The sequence below is a fragment of the Plectropomus leopardus genome, chromosome 23 (assembly GCF_008729295.1).
Source record: "Plectropomus leopardus isolate mb chromosome 23, YSFRI_Pleo_2.0, whole genome shotgun sequence".
Taxonomy (NCBI): domain Eukaryota; kingdom Metazoa; phylum Chordata; class Actinopteri; order Perciformes; family Serranidae; genus Plectropomus; species Plectropomus leopardus.
Genome location: NC_056485.1, coordinates 17,586,749 through 17,602,205, shown reverse-complemented (window position 1 = coordinate 17,602,205; position 15,457 = coordinate 17,586,749). Strand labels below are relative to the sequence as shown.

The 15,457-nt window shown below is 40.3% G+C and overlaps 2 protein-coding genes across 2 annotated transcripts; one reads left to right on the top strand and one right to left on the bottom strand.

Annotated features, from left to right (window-relative positions):
- Nucleotides 1–756: 756 nt before the first annotated feature.
- si:dkey-19b23.7 lies at nucleotides 757–5,855 on the top strand. The gene is made up of 8 exons (XM_042512782.1): nucleotides 757–952; nucleotides 1,249–1,320; nucleotides 1,402–1,473; nucleotides 2,183–2,373; nucleotides 3,714–3,777; nucleotides 3,861–4,026; nucleotides 4,948–5,145; nucleotides 5,314–5,855. The coding sequence occupies exons 1-8, from the start codon at nucleotides 938–940 to the stop codon at nucleotides 5,436–5,438; spliced, it is 903 nt and encodes a 300-aa protein (XP_042368716.1). The 5' UTR covers nucleotides 757–937; the 3' UTR covers nucleotides 5,439–5,855.
- Nucleotides 5,856–8,076: 2,221 nt separating this feature from the next.
- Nucleotides 8,077–13,620, bottom strand: si:dkey-19b23.8 (low density lipoprotein receptor adapter protein 1). Its single transcript, XM_042511822.1, has 3 exons — nucleotides 13,256–13,620; nucleotides 10,209–10,940; nucleotides 8,077–9,018 (listed from the first exon to the last, which is right to left on the bottom strand). The coding sequence occupies exons 1-3, from the start codon at nucleotides 13,269–13,271 to the stop codon at nucleotides 8,933–8,935; spliced, it is 834 nt and encodes a 277-aa protein (XP_042367756.1). The 5' UTR covers nucleotides 13,272–13,620; the 3' UTR covers nucleotides 8,077–8,932.
- Nucleotides 13,621–15,457: the final 1,837 nt, after the last annotated feature.

The window sequence follows — 15,457 nt, the reverse complement described above, 5'->3', positions numbered from 1 at the left end:
GACTTCAGAGGCACTGACCAACCAACACCATAGTGAAGTTTGTCTGATATAGAACTAGATGTTACTAGATAGAAAATATGATGCTAAATTAAATTACTATACTACAGCTGCAACGATAAGTTGATTAATCCATCAGTCAGTTCACAGAAAATTAACTGCTAACTAGCTTGATCAACATTTAAGTCTTTTTAATAGAGTTTTGAGTTTTTGGGTGTGTTTTTTCTATATTTGACATATATAATTTTGAATTATTTAAGTTTTTTTTATCTTTTCCGGCAAGTTTTAGTTTAGGGGTTGTTTCCTCTATTTTTTTTTTTTAAATTTTGCATTTGGGGAGGTTTTTCTATTTTTATTTTTATTTGTTTATTTTTTTTAAAAGTCTTTTTAATATTTTTTTTTTAATAATTTGGAGTTTGGGGTGTTTTTTATAATTTGGAGTTTGGGGATGTTTCTTATAATCTTGAGGTTTTTTTGTGTGTTTATTGTAGATTTTTCTGCATGAGTACTTTAACACTTAAAGTGGGCCTTCATTTTTGTGATTATACGTATTTTTTACTTAAGTACCATTTTCAATGCAGGACTTTTACTTGTAACAAAGTATTTTTCACAATCTTGCTTTAGTACTTTTACTTAAAGAATCTAAATACTTCCTCCACCACTGATATTTGCTGTAATATTTCAGCTTTAATCTGCAGTCCTTCATCATGGCCGCTGGGGGCGTCACTTCATCTCCATCACCAAACCAACTTCATGCTGCGACAGTGAACCGAAACGGCAACACCCGAGGAGGACAAAACCTGTGTCTGTCTGTTATCATCACGGCAGCGAAACAGGACAATGAGACGTATTAAAAACAGCACAGTCTGAGCTTTTAGTGTCTGCATATTTCACGCCATGATCGCCGGTGAAGGAGACGTTGTCTGCAGTTTGGTCCAAGATGAGCGGCGGCAGTGTGAGTTGTGTTTCCATCATGATGAGCTCTTTTATCAGCTGCAGGGTCGGATCACAAAGATGATGCCTAAAGCTTGTTTCTGCATTTTGTCGCATGTATCACGTTTATACTCTGATTATTTGCAAAGTCCCGATTTCCCATCGAGTCTTTATTATCGACAGGGATGCAGGATGCTGAGGGGAGGCGTTACGTGTGTTGCTAGGAGACTGGGAGGGGGCTGATGGGTTTTATTGAGGTCACAATTGAGTGAAATTAATTTGTTTTTTTTGGCTTTTGCATCCTGTGTGACTGATCAGAAACGAGAGAGGGAGCAGAGGAGGAAACTGCAGCATTTTCTGAACGACCTGGCTTTACTTGGATCATTACAGGTTAGTGACAGAGATGATTTGAAGATCACATATCAAACTGTTTTATTTTTATTTTTGCAATTATTCTTGTTTTTGTTGCAGGGCTTTAAATACTTCCAGCCTTGGCTCAGAGGGAAAGAGGAGCTGCTGCTGACAGTCGTTAATGAGGATCTGGTTAGTTTCTGTACATCTCTGTGATAATCAACTTACAGCCTGCGGGCCAAGTCTGGCCCCAGACAGGGTGCTGGGAGCCCCCAACCATCTTTTAATTTACATAATAATAAAGTGATTCACACTGGATTGCTTTTGTACTTTTAGGTGCCAGAGTGCATAAAACAGCATCAAAATAAAGCTTGTTTATAGAAAAAAGTGCCACTGAGGATCCCCTGCACCCCCGACAGAGGTCCTAGCTGGGCCCTAATGTCCTTAAATCCAAAAAAATGCTAAAATCTTAGAAATGTCCAAAAATCATCCTCAAAACATCCTAAAATCTAAGAATTTTCCTAAAATCCTAAAAATTTCCTAAAATCCCAGAAATGTCCTAAAATTCTAGAAATAATCTTAAATTCTATAAACGTCTTAAAATCCATGAAATGTCCAAAAATCATAGAACCATCCTAAAATCCCAGAAATGTCCTAAAACCCTACAAATGTCCTAAAATTCCAGAAATAATGTTAAATCCTAGAAATGATTTATTATCAATGAAATGTCCAAAAATGATAGAACCATCCTAAAATCCTAAAATCGTCTAAAATCCTTGAAAATGCGACTGGCCCCTGGCCTTCTGGCATTTTGCAAAAGTGGCCCCGTCTACATATTTCGATGTGTATTTATCATCATCAGCAGCAGCATGATCGATCTCGTACCTGTCCTCTCCTGCAGGGCTGGCGCTCCCCGGGTTTCGTGGTCTCCAGGGCCTCCTCCTACACCTCCAGCAGCAGCAGCGATGGCTCCCCCAGCAGCAGCTCCCCCAGCGTGGACAGCCGCAGCAGCTCGCCCCTGCCTGGGGAGCCTCCGGGCCCACGAGACCCTCCGGCGCACACTCACACCAAGACGCAGCCACAGACTGGAAGGTGATTGAGGTATATGTGTCTTTTCAGATGTGAAATTGGACTAACTTCGAAGAATCTTTAAGGACTTCCTTTGGTGCATCACTTCCTGTTGGTCCTCTGCAAAACAAAACAAAACAAAACAGTATGTCAGGATTTTAATTAATGCAGATAAGGTTTCTGTGGCAGCTCTTCAAGTGAAAATGAAGAGCGAGCCACTATAATGATGCTCTGATACAGTAATTATGTTGCTCAGATGACAATGACAAGCAGCATCGATTTCATGCACAGCACATCCCCCTCCATATTTACAACATGGTCCATTGTCCCCTTTAACAAAAACATGAAAGTAGCCAAATTAAAGATGATTACATCATACATTGATGCAGAAAAGGCAAAGATCCATGCATAAAAATTCACCATATTGCAGAAAATTAAGTGTTAAGTGTGCTTAAAATTTCATGTTGTAAACTGTTTTTTCTCGCATGCCTCCACAGTGAACGAAGAATCCAAAAAGGTAGAAATTCTTGATGTACTTAAGTAAATCGGGCCCACATTTAACAACAAAAACTATATCAAAACATCTGTTTACAAATTCTCAAACAACTTGTGCATGTTCATCCAAGTCTCATTTATTCAGCTGTATGCACAGTACTTATCAAAAATATGCATTTTCAGTAAAAAACTGAACCTAAAGTGATATTTAACTATGCTCTCTTCACAGCCAAACTCCATTAACAAAAATGGTAATTTTACCTCGCTGAACACTGGAGCTGCTGGTATACCGCTGCCTCAATCAGTTAGTTTGATTTTGTTGTTGTGTGACTTTTGTGTTTTAACGGGTTAATTTGGGTTCTCCAAAGTCACACAATAACACAAACAAACTAAGTGATAGAGGCGGTCGTAGACCAGCAGTTCCCGTGTTCAGCAAGCTAAAATAACTGATTTTGTCAGTGGAGTCTGGCTATAAAAAAGTTTCACTCTTAGTTCAGTTCCTTGTAGGAGAGCGCAGTTTTTAAGCAGTACTGAGCCTACAACTGAACATATGAGACTTGGATTAAACTGCATAAATTGTGAGACCGTTTGTAAATGTATGTATTTATATAGTTTAGTTATTAAACATGGACCCCATGACTTCAAATCATCAAAAATTTGTTTTTGGATTCTTCGTTCACAGTGAAGACATGCAAAAAAAAAAAAAAGTTCTCTTCACAAATTCAACAAAACACAAGGGGAGTAACTGATATACAAATGGTCATTTTGTGGGTGAAGTATTCCTTGAAGTAAGTACTGCTAATTACGCTTAAAATAAAGCATTGTATTGCAGACTTTAGACACAAAGTCATTGTTCTCTCTGTCTTTAGGGACCCCAGCAGTGAGGAGCATCTCCTCCCAGCTTCTCCCAGTGAAAGAGAGATCGCGGTGCCTGTGAGTGCTTCACCCAGTCTCACTTTAACAAACAATAACTCGCTCACTCAGGTCTCACAGCGTCGACTTTGCCCCCTCGACAGGAGGTGAACTGCACTCTGTTTTTACTGGCCGGCTACGTCAAGTACGGACGCCCCTACGCCTGGATACGCTCCAACCACGAGCGCCTGGTCAACATCGGGGGCACGGATTCGATGGTCAAGGACACGCCCATGAAACTCAAGTCCATCGCAGACTGGCAGACACGAGGTATGGAAACAATGTGAGGAATCCAAACATGAGAGAGCTATTGTTTCACTGCACAGATTCAATAATTACAACTTTTTCCATGAGCTTAATCAGATGCAGATGTCTCAGCTCGAGTTTAACCTTCTTAGAGACTACTGTTTCGTCTGGATTAGGTCTGTGGAAAAAGCTGCGGGTGCTTTAGGTTTAAAAATTACTCTACACACCAGAGATACTCTTCCTGTTTTGTTTTAGGGGCCACTTTTGCAAAATGACAGGAGACAGAGGCCAGTTGCACATACACGTTTCTAGGATTTTGGGACATTTCTTGTTTTTTAAGAGATTTCTAGGATTACAAAGGGCATTTTTTAGTATTTTGTACTTTTTTTAGATGTTTCCAGGATTATAGAACAGTTCTGGAATTTTAGCAAATTTCTAGGATTTTATGTATTTCCTAAATTTTTGGATGTTTCTAGGGCTCCAGGACATTTTGAGTATTTTAGGACGCTTCTAGCATTTGAGTACATTTCTTGGATTTTAGGACATTTTTTTGGATTTTAGGGAATTTCCAGGATTTCTGGATATTTCTATAAATTATATAAATATAAATATAAATAGAATTTTAGCACATTTCTATGACTTTTTTGAATTTTAAGACGTTTTCACGGCTTTAGGACATTTTTAGGGTTGTAGGACGCTTCTAGGATAAGAGTACATTTGTTGGATTTTAGAATGGTTCTTGGATTTTAGGATGTTTTTTTGATTTTAGGACGTTTCTAGGATTTGTGGATATTTCTAGGATTTAAGGATGTTTCTAGGATTACAGAACAGTTCTTGGCACCTGACACCATACTGGGGACCAGATTTGGCCCACAGGCCGTAAGTCAAATATTTATTCCAGTTTGTTAAAAAGGCACGTCTGTCTTTTATTGTTTCTGTTTTCAGGTATTCGTGTTTGGGACATCATCAGTGAACTGGTGTGTTTGTGCACCGTTCCTTCTCCCTCCAACCCCTTCGCCCTCGACATGCGTTACATCAAAAGCCTTCCCCTCCCCGACCGCTTCCTCGTTACAGGCGCTCTCCTAAACTTCCTGGAGATGTATGTCGTTTACGGAAACCGAGACGAGATGCACTATGACAAAGGTGAAAAACCTTGAAAAGTCACACAGAAGTACATTAATACACTATTATTATTATTATTAATAATGAGGCCAGCAGGTGATGCTGTTTAGCCACATTTCAAATTGATCTCACAACACTTCAGTCCACGCTGGGATTTCAGGGTATCAGTGAGTGTTTTTCTCCTTTCAGTGGTCGAGGAGGTGAAGCCTCTGAGGCGTCTTCACGTCCAGTCTCTGCTGGAGTTACAGCGACACAGAGAGAGCTCCGAGTCGAGCGGCACTCCAACAGTAAAGGACTCCTCTGGAGAAGAGTGACTGTTATGATTTGCATCCAGACGAGATATGGCTGCACTTTTATTGGCTTTTTTTTTAATAGAAAAAGACAGCAAATAGGTTCAAATGTGTGAATCTCATCAGGAGGACTGAATTTAGGTCATTTTTTGTGATGTTTTTTTGTTTAAAGAAGGCTCTAGCTCTTTCTCGTATTGTGTACACACTCGGGATGGGCACGAAAACTCAAGTACTCGATTTAGACGTTAGTAATCTTTCAGTGTACACAGTCACAGCCCAACCTCCCACATGTGAACATGACTTTTTTTTATTTCACTACATAAAATGCAGTGCAGTGTATTGTGGCTCTTTCTTGAAACTACCACTCCACTACTACTTCCCAAAACTTATTCCACATGCACAAACACAGCCAAAATTGGCAAAAAATGAAGAATGAAAAGCGTGTAAAATGCACCAAACAGCCTCTAAGGGTTAAAGTGCACGGATGGAGGTTGTCAGACAGAGACCATAATCAGCCTCAGGATGCAGTCTTGACCTGTATCGGTTTTTCAAATAGGTGAGGGAAGAAACTCCATTTTCAAGTTGTTGCAAAAAGCAAAATATATGCAATGCATGTAAATATGCATCTTCAGACATTTTAGTTTAAAAGAAAACTTCAAAGATTGCCAAAAATATAATTTGGCAGCCGTCTGCAGTAACACCAAGGACCCCCTAGAGGTCCCCAACCCCCTGTTGAAGACCCAGAACCAATAATTTAATGCAAGAACTGGAAAAGGGAAATGACTAAAAATGCACGTGTGGACTGTACAAACACAGTGCAGTTGTATCTGTATCTGAACTACACTTCGAAGGTCGTCACATGTACAAGAGTTGTCTAAAATATGAAAACGGCAGCGAAATAACCCTGGGAAATGAGTCACATGACTGAGATTAAACATCCCAGGACCTCTCTGAATGTCCTGCCCTGCTGCCACCCCCCCAAACCCTTCAATCCTGCTCTCCCACACACGGCCTCAGGCCAAATATAACATCTTAGAAGTAGAGCAGAATCATTCATCAGGGTCAAAGCTGCAGAAGTTAAAGCTGGTTAAATATTTGTCTTCTGTAAAGTTACAGCGGTTCGAAAATAAACACCAGCAGACAAACAAATGTTGTATAAAAAGTTTTAATATTCCATAAAATACATAATTAAATATGTTCAATAACATAAAAACAATACATTGATAAAATACGCTTTAAAGCAGGCACTTTGACCCTCTTTTGTGAGATCAGGGCTGCGCCGTTTGTAATGGAAAAGATACATCACGAGTACAAAAAAATGTTTAAATTAACTGATAAAAACCGTGTGGCACATCAGTCAAAAACACCTTTCCTGTCAAAAAATAAAAAGGCGAAATCTCTAGCTTAGTTTTGGTCAGAAAACATGGTAGCCTCAGGGTGTACCACTAATCCTCACATCTCATTTGTAAACCTTAAGACTGAAATCACCACCACGAGGGCGAGTTACGCAACACTGCAAACATCAGTGCCTTTAACCGTCACTTCGGGCACCTTTTATGGCTTTGATAATGCGAACTAGCGGAGAGCTCGGAGTTAAAAGCACACTGTAGCATCTACTTGCTCAGGATGCAAAGTCATGGTTGGGCATTTCTCAAATTTCCCCCCATTAGGAATGCAGGTGCATGGCCGCGCATTCCTCACTGAGGCTCCACACAGGAACACAGCGTTCCCAGTGTTCGGACACAAACAAACCCGCAAGTCATGGCCGAGTGTGCTTTTCCCCACATAAATGCAAATAATTCATGGCAGTGGACAGTTGGGATGTGTTTTTTTTTGTTTTTGCAGGATGCTGCTGTGGAGCCTGAAGCAGGATTCTGTTGACCCTGCTGGTTCTTGTTCAATTTTTTCCATTTATGATGCAGGTGCTACTGACCTCCTTAAATATGGGAAAATGTAAAACTTGTGATTTCCTGACGAGGAATTAAACTAATGTGTTCAGATGTAGAAACTTAACAAAAAGTGCTCAGAAATTACTAACTGCATTTATGGGCATTTCTATGGAAGCGTAATGCATTCACTTATGAAAAAAAGTCCCCTTTTGGCTAAACTAACAAGCTTATTATGTCAGAATTTTCTTTACTAATACGGTAATTATCCCAATATTCTGAAAAAAAAATTCTGCATTTTTTTTTAAATTAAAAAGATAATTATCTTAAAATTCTAGGGGGAAAAAGAAATTATTATCCAAGACTTCTGAGAAAAGATTTCAGGGGGAAAAAAACAACTTTATCTAATTCATTTTCATAAATCACAAAATAATCAGTTTTCAGAATTCTGATGTAATCTCATTGATTCTCGTTTTTCCTAAATTAACAACATACTAATCTTGTTAATTTGAAACAAAAAAAAACATCTTTTCGCATGAAAACTTAATTCTGAGATAAAAATCTCATTGCTTCAGTTTTTCTTGATTTAATACGGTAATAATCTTGCTAATTTAGAAAAACAAGGGCCGATTTTTTTCCTTGAAAACATTTCAGAATGCTAAAATAATATCATTAATTCTTGTTTTTCCAAAATAAGATGATTGTCTCATTCATTCAGAAAAAAATATTGTTTTTCCAATGAAAACTGTTTTTCAGAATTGTAAAATAATTTTGTAAATTCAGTGGAAAAGGCATTTTTTAATTAACTGTCCCATAATTTTGAAGTGTAATCTTATTTTGGATAAAAAGCATTTTTTTTCTTAAGTGAATGCATTATGCTTTCGTATTCTGCAGACTATAATCAGTTTTACTAAACGTTTTTAAACACATTTTATCTTGGTATCTTTACATCTACGTAATCTTGGCCAAAACTCTCACAATGGAGATGATAAAAGGTTGGTTTTGTCCATCCAATTAAAAATAAAAGAAACATACTAGTGCCACAGGGTTAAAAATAATAAAATGAAATCATGATGACCTGTCACAAATGTCAGTTAAATAAAAATCAGCCTTTTAAAAAAAAAAAGCTTGCCGTCTTTTTCCAGTTTGTGGTCGTCGTTTGTGGCTCATGTGGCCAACAGCCGCTGTCGTCGTCGGTTTAATTGTCTCTTTCCGACAGACCGAACTCTTCGGTGGCTTCAGTATCAAGAGGAACGCATAAAAGCAAACAAGCCGACCAAAAAAAACAGACGGAAACGAACCAGCCCCGTCCTCAAATGGCCCCGCAGCCAATCACATAGCCGCTGACAGGCGAACAAAGGCAGCCGCCGACAGCGTTTTGTGCAACGCTGGACGCCGCTCTTGCAACAGACAACTTTGCTGCACCAAAAAACCTTCAAGTCCATTCACACACTGATTCAACATCCTCACAGAGTCCTCACACACCCAAATATGGACTCTTCACACTTCAGTTTCAGTCCGTTTGTCTTTCCCTCTGTTTTGTAATCGCTCCCTCCCATCAGTGCTGTCATCCTTGAGGTTGTCGTCAGGTTAACGCGGTCCCGTGTTTCAAGGGTTGAAGTGTTTCGGGGTTCAGTTCCAGCTGTCGGAGGCGGATCCTCTCCTGGTGATGCCTCTGAGGGGGCTGCGGGACACTGAGCCCCTCTTCTTCCAGCGAACTGAAAAAGGAAAAGAGTCAGTGATGAGTCAGCGGTGAGAAGCCGGACAGCTGCAGACGAGCAGCTCGGATGTTAATCATGAACATTTCAGACGGTTTGTCAGCTTCCACTCCCAAGCGTCCCGGTGACGGTGTTCATTTACCGCCAGCGACCTCAGCGCTCGCTTTTCATTACTTTCACTAAATGTTCTCGCCGCAGTGGAAATTTTATCTTTTTAAACAACTCGGCGGGCAAAAGGAAAGAATGATGAAGACAAAGACTCGGGGAAATTTAATTATCCATGAAAGAGCTTTTTGGTTTTGAACTTTTCCGCCCCGTAAAGCCAAAACGCAATTTTTACATAATCAGTCAAAACGGAGCCAAAATATAAAACTTATTTTACCACTAAAACATAAGCATTATTTGGCGGGAAAAAACTGCATTTAAAACTTGTAGGAAGAAGAGAACAAATAGGACGATTTCTGATTCAGTAGTTCCTCAAAATGAAAAACATCAAAATAACTTCATAATTAAGTATATTATACTACGTAAACAAGGCTAAAACAAAGGCTAGCTTGACTAAAAGCTAATTTAGAGTTTTCTCTTAAATGCCTAAAGAATAAGGCCAAAACTTTATTGAAAAAAGTGACACTGGACGTAATATTACATTAAATAGATAAAAAGTAACCAGCCTAGCTTAGCATTATATAAAGCCTGGCTTATTTTCCCATGTTTCTGTGTCTAAGTGAAGAATTCAAAAGTTTTTGAATGAAGTTCAGTATTGAGCGTGTGACTGTGTGAATCTTTGTCAAAAGTGATTCCTGAACCGTTTCTGGTTCTCTCTCTGCACAGATCCTTTCCATAATGTTGTCAAACACTTAAAATTTGAGCCTGTTGGTGGCAAAAACAAGCACTTTTCATGGAGGTAAAGTGACAAAACTGAACCAATTTCAAATTTGTTGTTCTAATTAGTGACTTAGACACAAAAACGTAAAAATAGGATGAAAAATACCAAATTTAACCTTTAATTAGATTTTTTTTAACATAGGGTGCATTATCCAAGTCTTTTAGACTTCTTTGTAAAATAGGAGTCAATGATCAGTATTTGAAGGCATCTCATTTTATAATGTATCATTTTTGTTGCAGTTTGGCTCAAACTTGTTCCCATAGTAACGTCTATCTGCCTGTATGAAGCAGTACTGTCATCTCACCTTTTCCCAGACTGGCGGGCAGCGTCGAGCTCTTCGTGTTGGCGGGAGAGTTTGACGACTCCTCCACACGTTTCCCCTTCCCCTCTCCTGGCTGCAGCGTGGCCGAGCCGTCCTGCCAGTCGCTCAGCGCCCGCTGGAAAGAATGCGCCAGACAAGCCGTCATGTCTCGCGCTCGCTCTGCTCGGCTGCACCAAAAAACCCGACACTGCAGCTGCTGCCCCTGATGCTTGCAGATGTACAAGAACACGTTGGGCCGGTTTGCGTCCGCCGCGCAGTACGCAATGTCCTGCAGGTACGTCTTCGTGAGCTGCCGACCCGTGCTCAGCTCTTTGACCTCTACGTATCTCGGGCGCACCACGAGGGCGTGATCTTTGCTCAGCTTCTTCCCGTTTGCGATACCCTCCAGCAGGCGGCTGATGGCGTCCTGGGCCTGCTCTCGATCCAGAGAGAAGATTTTCTCCGTGCCCAGGTAGTGGACTTTAAAAAGAGGGTCGCCGTGAGATAACATCTCGGTGCGGTCGCGGCGAAAGCGGCGACGCAGCGCAGCAGGAGAGTTCTTAAGAGTCTGCATGAGGTGGAAGGTGCTGAGGGACATGGTGCGCTTCAGGTTGAGTTTGGAGGAAATTTTAGCTGAGGCGTATGTGCCGCTGGCCAGCTGGTCCTCTTTAGAGCCTCTCCCACTCGTCCACCTGTCCTCCACAAACGGAGCGTAGTTGCATCCACTGCTTTTATCTGAAAAGAAGCAGGTGGTGACGTTAGAAGATGAATAATTGAGTGAGACAGATGCTTTAAAACAGGGATAATCAACTCGCTTTGCCCGAGGGCCACCAGGGGCCAGTCACCGCGGCCCCATACATGTTTCCAAGATACGGACACCTTTCGAGGAATTTAGGACAGGATTTCCGGACATTTCTAGGACTTTAGGTCTTTCCTCGGATTTTAACACGTTTGTAGGCTTTTAGGACAATTCCTGTGTTTTAAGACATTTCGAGGATTTAAGCACATTTTTAGGATTCTAAGACGTTTCAAGAATTTTAGGACAATCCTAGGCTTTTAGGAGGTTTCTTGCATTTTAGGACATCTCTAGGATTTTAAGTTGTTACTCGGATTTTAGGACATTTCTAGGATTTTCTTACACTTCTAGAACTTAAGGACATTTCTCAGATTTTAGGACAATTGTAGGAGAAAAGGATATTAGAGGTTTAGCTTCTATTTTGGTGCTGGTTTATGCATCTTGTGTAAACTAAAAGTACAAAAACATTTCCCATTGGGAATCATTTTATTTTATTTTGAATTGGAAAATGGTTGAGGGGCCAGATTCAGCCGAGGGCCGTAAGTTGAGTATCACTTGTTTTGACTTTTTTTCGTTGGCGTAAAAGCGACTCCTTTGTTATCATTTTTGTGCAATCTTATACTTTCAACTCCTTGATAAGGAAAAAAAAAACATGCACTCAGCACAACTTGTACCGCAGCATGGAAAAAACAAAAGGCCACCAAACAGGATCAGTTACAAAGGTGACGCACGGGAGGAATATTCATTCACCACAGACACCAGCCATTAAATATTTACTGTCAGGTTTAGGCTTTGTCGTCAGAGCAGTGAACCCGAAAGAGACACACCACAACCACTTGAAGGTTACTGTAACACACTAAAGTGGCACACGGGTAATCACAGGTACATGAAACCAGTGCCAAAAATGACAAACACTTATATCAGCAGGTTGTTTCTTACTGGCAGACTTGAGGTATTCCTTGACCTTGCCAACCCAACTCTTATGCAATATCCACATCTGGCCCCCCATTGTCTCCCATCCTACAGAGCACCAGAACCGCCCGATCTCCATTGTGTCAAACTTTATTTTTTCCCCTTTCTCTTTTCTTGGCCATTCTCTCAACATCCGAGCTCCTCAGAAGTGAGCTGCGGAGAGTGAACCACCGACTGTTCCAAGGTGGCGGCCATTGTTAGCGGGACCCCTGCGCAGGAAACAGCTTTGCATTCCCCTCCTAAATATTTCTCCTGCAAACAATGGCGTGCTTTTGTGAGTGTGTCACATCACAAAAGAGATGCGAGTTGACATAGAGGCTGGGTCCGACCCCGGGCATGCAGACATACAGTTACATGTGTGGGTTGCAAACATGTACACAACTTTCACTTGAAAACTCACACACACACACACACACACACACACACACACACACACACACACAGGTGGCTAGCTATTTGCATTTAACCAATGTTACTGTGCAACACTGGTTTTCTCTGCAACTTTGTACAAGTCTAAACTCAATTATCAAACAAATACAAACCAAATTTACACAGATTTAAGGCTCCTTAACTTTATGTGATCTAAATAAACAACTATCCTTCAATCCGTCTGCAGACAAAACATCTGCTAATATTAACCTTAAAAACTTAACTATAGAAGCAAGGGGATAGGTTTTGTTTCTACATTTCGGGGACAAATGATCAGGGGTGCCAGGATGTGTGTCCTATGTCCCCCAAAATCTACGCCCATGTATAATACATCATACTAATATTTTTGCCCTAAATCTATTCTAAATATGTGGTAAAAATACAAATACAGAGCATAATAATGTTAAGTATGGGGGGATAGTAGAGACTCTTCATTTCAGGATTTACCATACAAAGTGGAACTAATTTAGACAAAACATATAACGTGTTTGGTTCGCCTGATCTTAAAAGCAAATATGAAGCAGGAGCTAAAAAAACATTTTGTTCATGTCAGGTCCTGCTCACGTGTATGCCGAATCCAAAAACATAACCTAGTTATTACAAAAACGCCTAAAAAGTTACGTTGTGGTACGTATACTTTCAGAAATAAGCGAGATGACTTTAAATTGGCAGATTTTTGTATGCGGTTCGGCGAGCCCCGTAGCCTCCCGTAAAACAACCGCCATACTACCGCGAACCAGTTACATTTCTCAGTACATACTTCCAGTTAATGTCAATTAAACAATGACTGAAGTATCATGTATTTCATTAACTTAACAAATCATAATTTGTACTTTTCAAAAAAGTGTCTTACCTGGCCACAGTTTCATGCAAACGATGTCCTCGTGCGTCTCAGGTGAAGTGCAGAAAGTCTGAGAGGTTTTTAAATTCACCGGGCAGGTGGAGGTTTCTGTGCTGCGCGTTCACACAACACTCGTTTGACTGTTAGTTCATGAGAATAAATGAATTAAGCGATGAACCGCGCGGTCGGTAACAGGTTTTCCAGGTAACTCAGTCTTCCTCGTGCGTAAATGAACGACAGAGAGGCGCGTGCAGACGGAGACGGTTCACGCGGAGACTGAATCATGCCCTCCTCTCCAGCCCGACGTGTTTGAGTTGAGTGAATCACGGAGCTCGTGGCACAACCGTTTTTAAAACAGCGTAGGCGCGAGCTCGTCACACACGTGGACGAGCGCTTGCGTCTGAGAGCAGCGAGGAGGAGGCTGATGTTAGAGCAGGAGGAGGAGGAGGAGGAGGAGGAGGAGGTCTGAGGGGAAAGGAGTGATGATTTACAATAGAAGAAGGATTTACAGGACATGGCAGGATGGATAACAATTGATAAACATTTGTTCTTTTACTGGCACTGGTGTTTTAAGGAAGATTTATGGCACTCCGCGTTTATGCACATATTTACATACCGCTTATAGTTTTCCAGGGTAGACTGGGTCATATATTTTAATGTCCGCAGGAATATTAAATGGAGTTGTGTAGATATAACAATAGTGTATTTTTCTGCACATTAGGTCTTAGAAAAGTCTTTGCCTTATTTCTTCCTATTTTTATGAAAGCAACTAAACAGTCTGATGACTTCTTATAGGTTATAATTTATCATTTAGCAAGTAAAAATACATACTGGCAACATAGTATACATTGATGGATGATTTAAGGGAGCTACCAGGCCCCAAAGTTTTAGCCTTATGTCTATAAGGAGATATAAAATGATGCAAAAAGACACAAAACTATCTATCAAAAAAACAAGAAGGGGTCACAAAATAACCACAAAAGGGGCAAAGCAACCTACAAGAGACACAGAATGACTACAAAGTAGTCTAAAACAACCAAAAAAAAGACACAAAATCACTGAAAATCACTCAAATTGGTCACAAACTGCAAAAAAGGAGCAAAGCAATTAACTACAAAAGGGATTAACCAATAACAACAAGACACACAATGACTGTAATGAGAGACAAATTGACCTTAAAGGGACAAACTGACTAAAACACACACAAAGTGACCTTAAAAAGCAAAAATAACTACCAAAAGGGGTAAAACAACCAAAAGGAGACACAAAATGATGTAAAAAAAAAAACTAAAAAACAAAACACAAAGTCTGTGTGTCTTGTTACTTACTATGTAGCAGAGGTGGTGGGGCCTTTTGCATGTTTTTGCTCAGGGGCCCATTTTCTCATGATCCGCCACTGAGGCAATTCCCCCTTGTATTATGAAGCAATCTGTTTTTGTTGAGTAAACCTGCAATAAAAAAAAAAAATTTTTACAATATTACTCTGTCAGTTAATAATTTAGTCAGTAAAAACATCTAAAAAATAGCAAAAAATGGGCACCAGTTTACCCAAGCTAACCATTAAAAATAACTTTTGTCCGATTTACATATCGAAACCCAAAGATGAAACAAAATTATACAAAAAAATTGACAGAGACAGCAAATCCCTGCATTTTATAAACTGACTCTAACAATTAATAGACTATCAAAAATATTTAATTCTCTCAACTAATAATTTCAGCACTAACTGTCAATATCAACTGTGAAAAAATGTAAAATTTTTCCATCAACATGACTAATAAAATTAAAAAAAAATTTTTTTTTGTCAGTGTATTAGTCGCCATCATGTCACCAGCCCCTGACGCTCTGTTCTACCACCTCAAAGTTTCACATTGTTTACTACAAATATATGTTCAAAACAAGGCTGCGGAAACACGTGAAGCGCAGTACCTCTCATTAGCTCTGCACTGCGTCACAGCCCGTCTCTAAAGGGGATCACTGGCCTCACTGGTTCAGATCTGCCTCCCGTGTTTATTCTGGGGGCATTTTGAACAGTGGCAGAGGGAAAAGCTAAACGGTTCCATGTGTGTATGCGTCTGTGCATCATGTGTGTGCGGCTGGGTGTGCCTGACGCGGGGAAACAGTAGGGCCCCTGTTCCTCCTGGGTTTGGCCCAACAACAGTTAAGTTCTGAACGTCACACTGGCCTCAGTAACTCGCAGGACACACTGGAGCT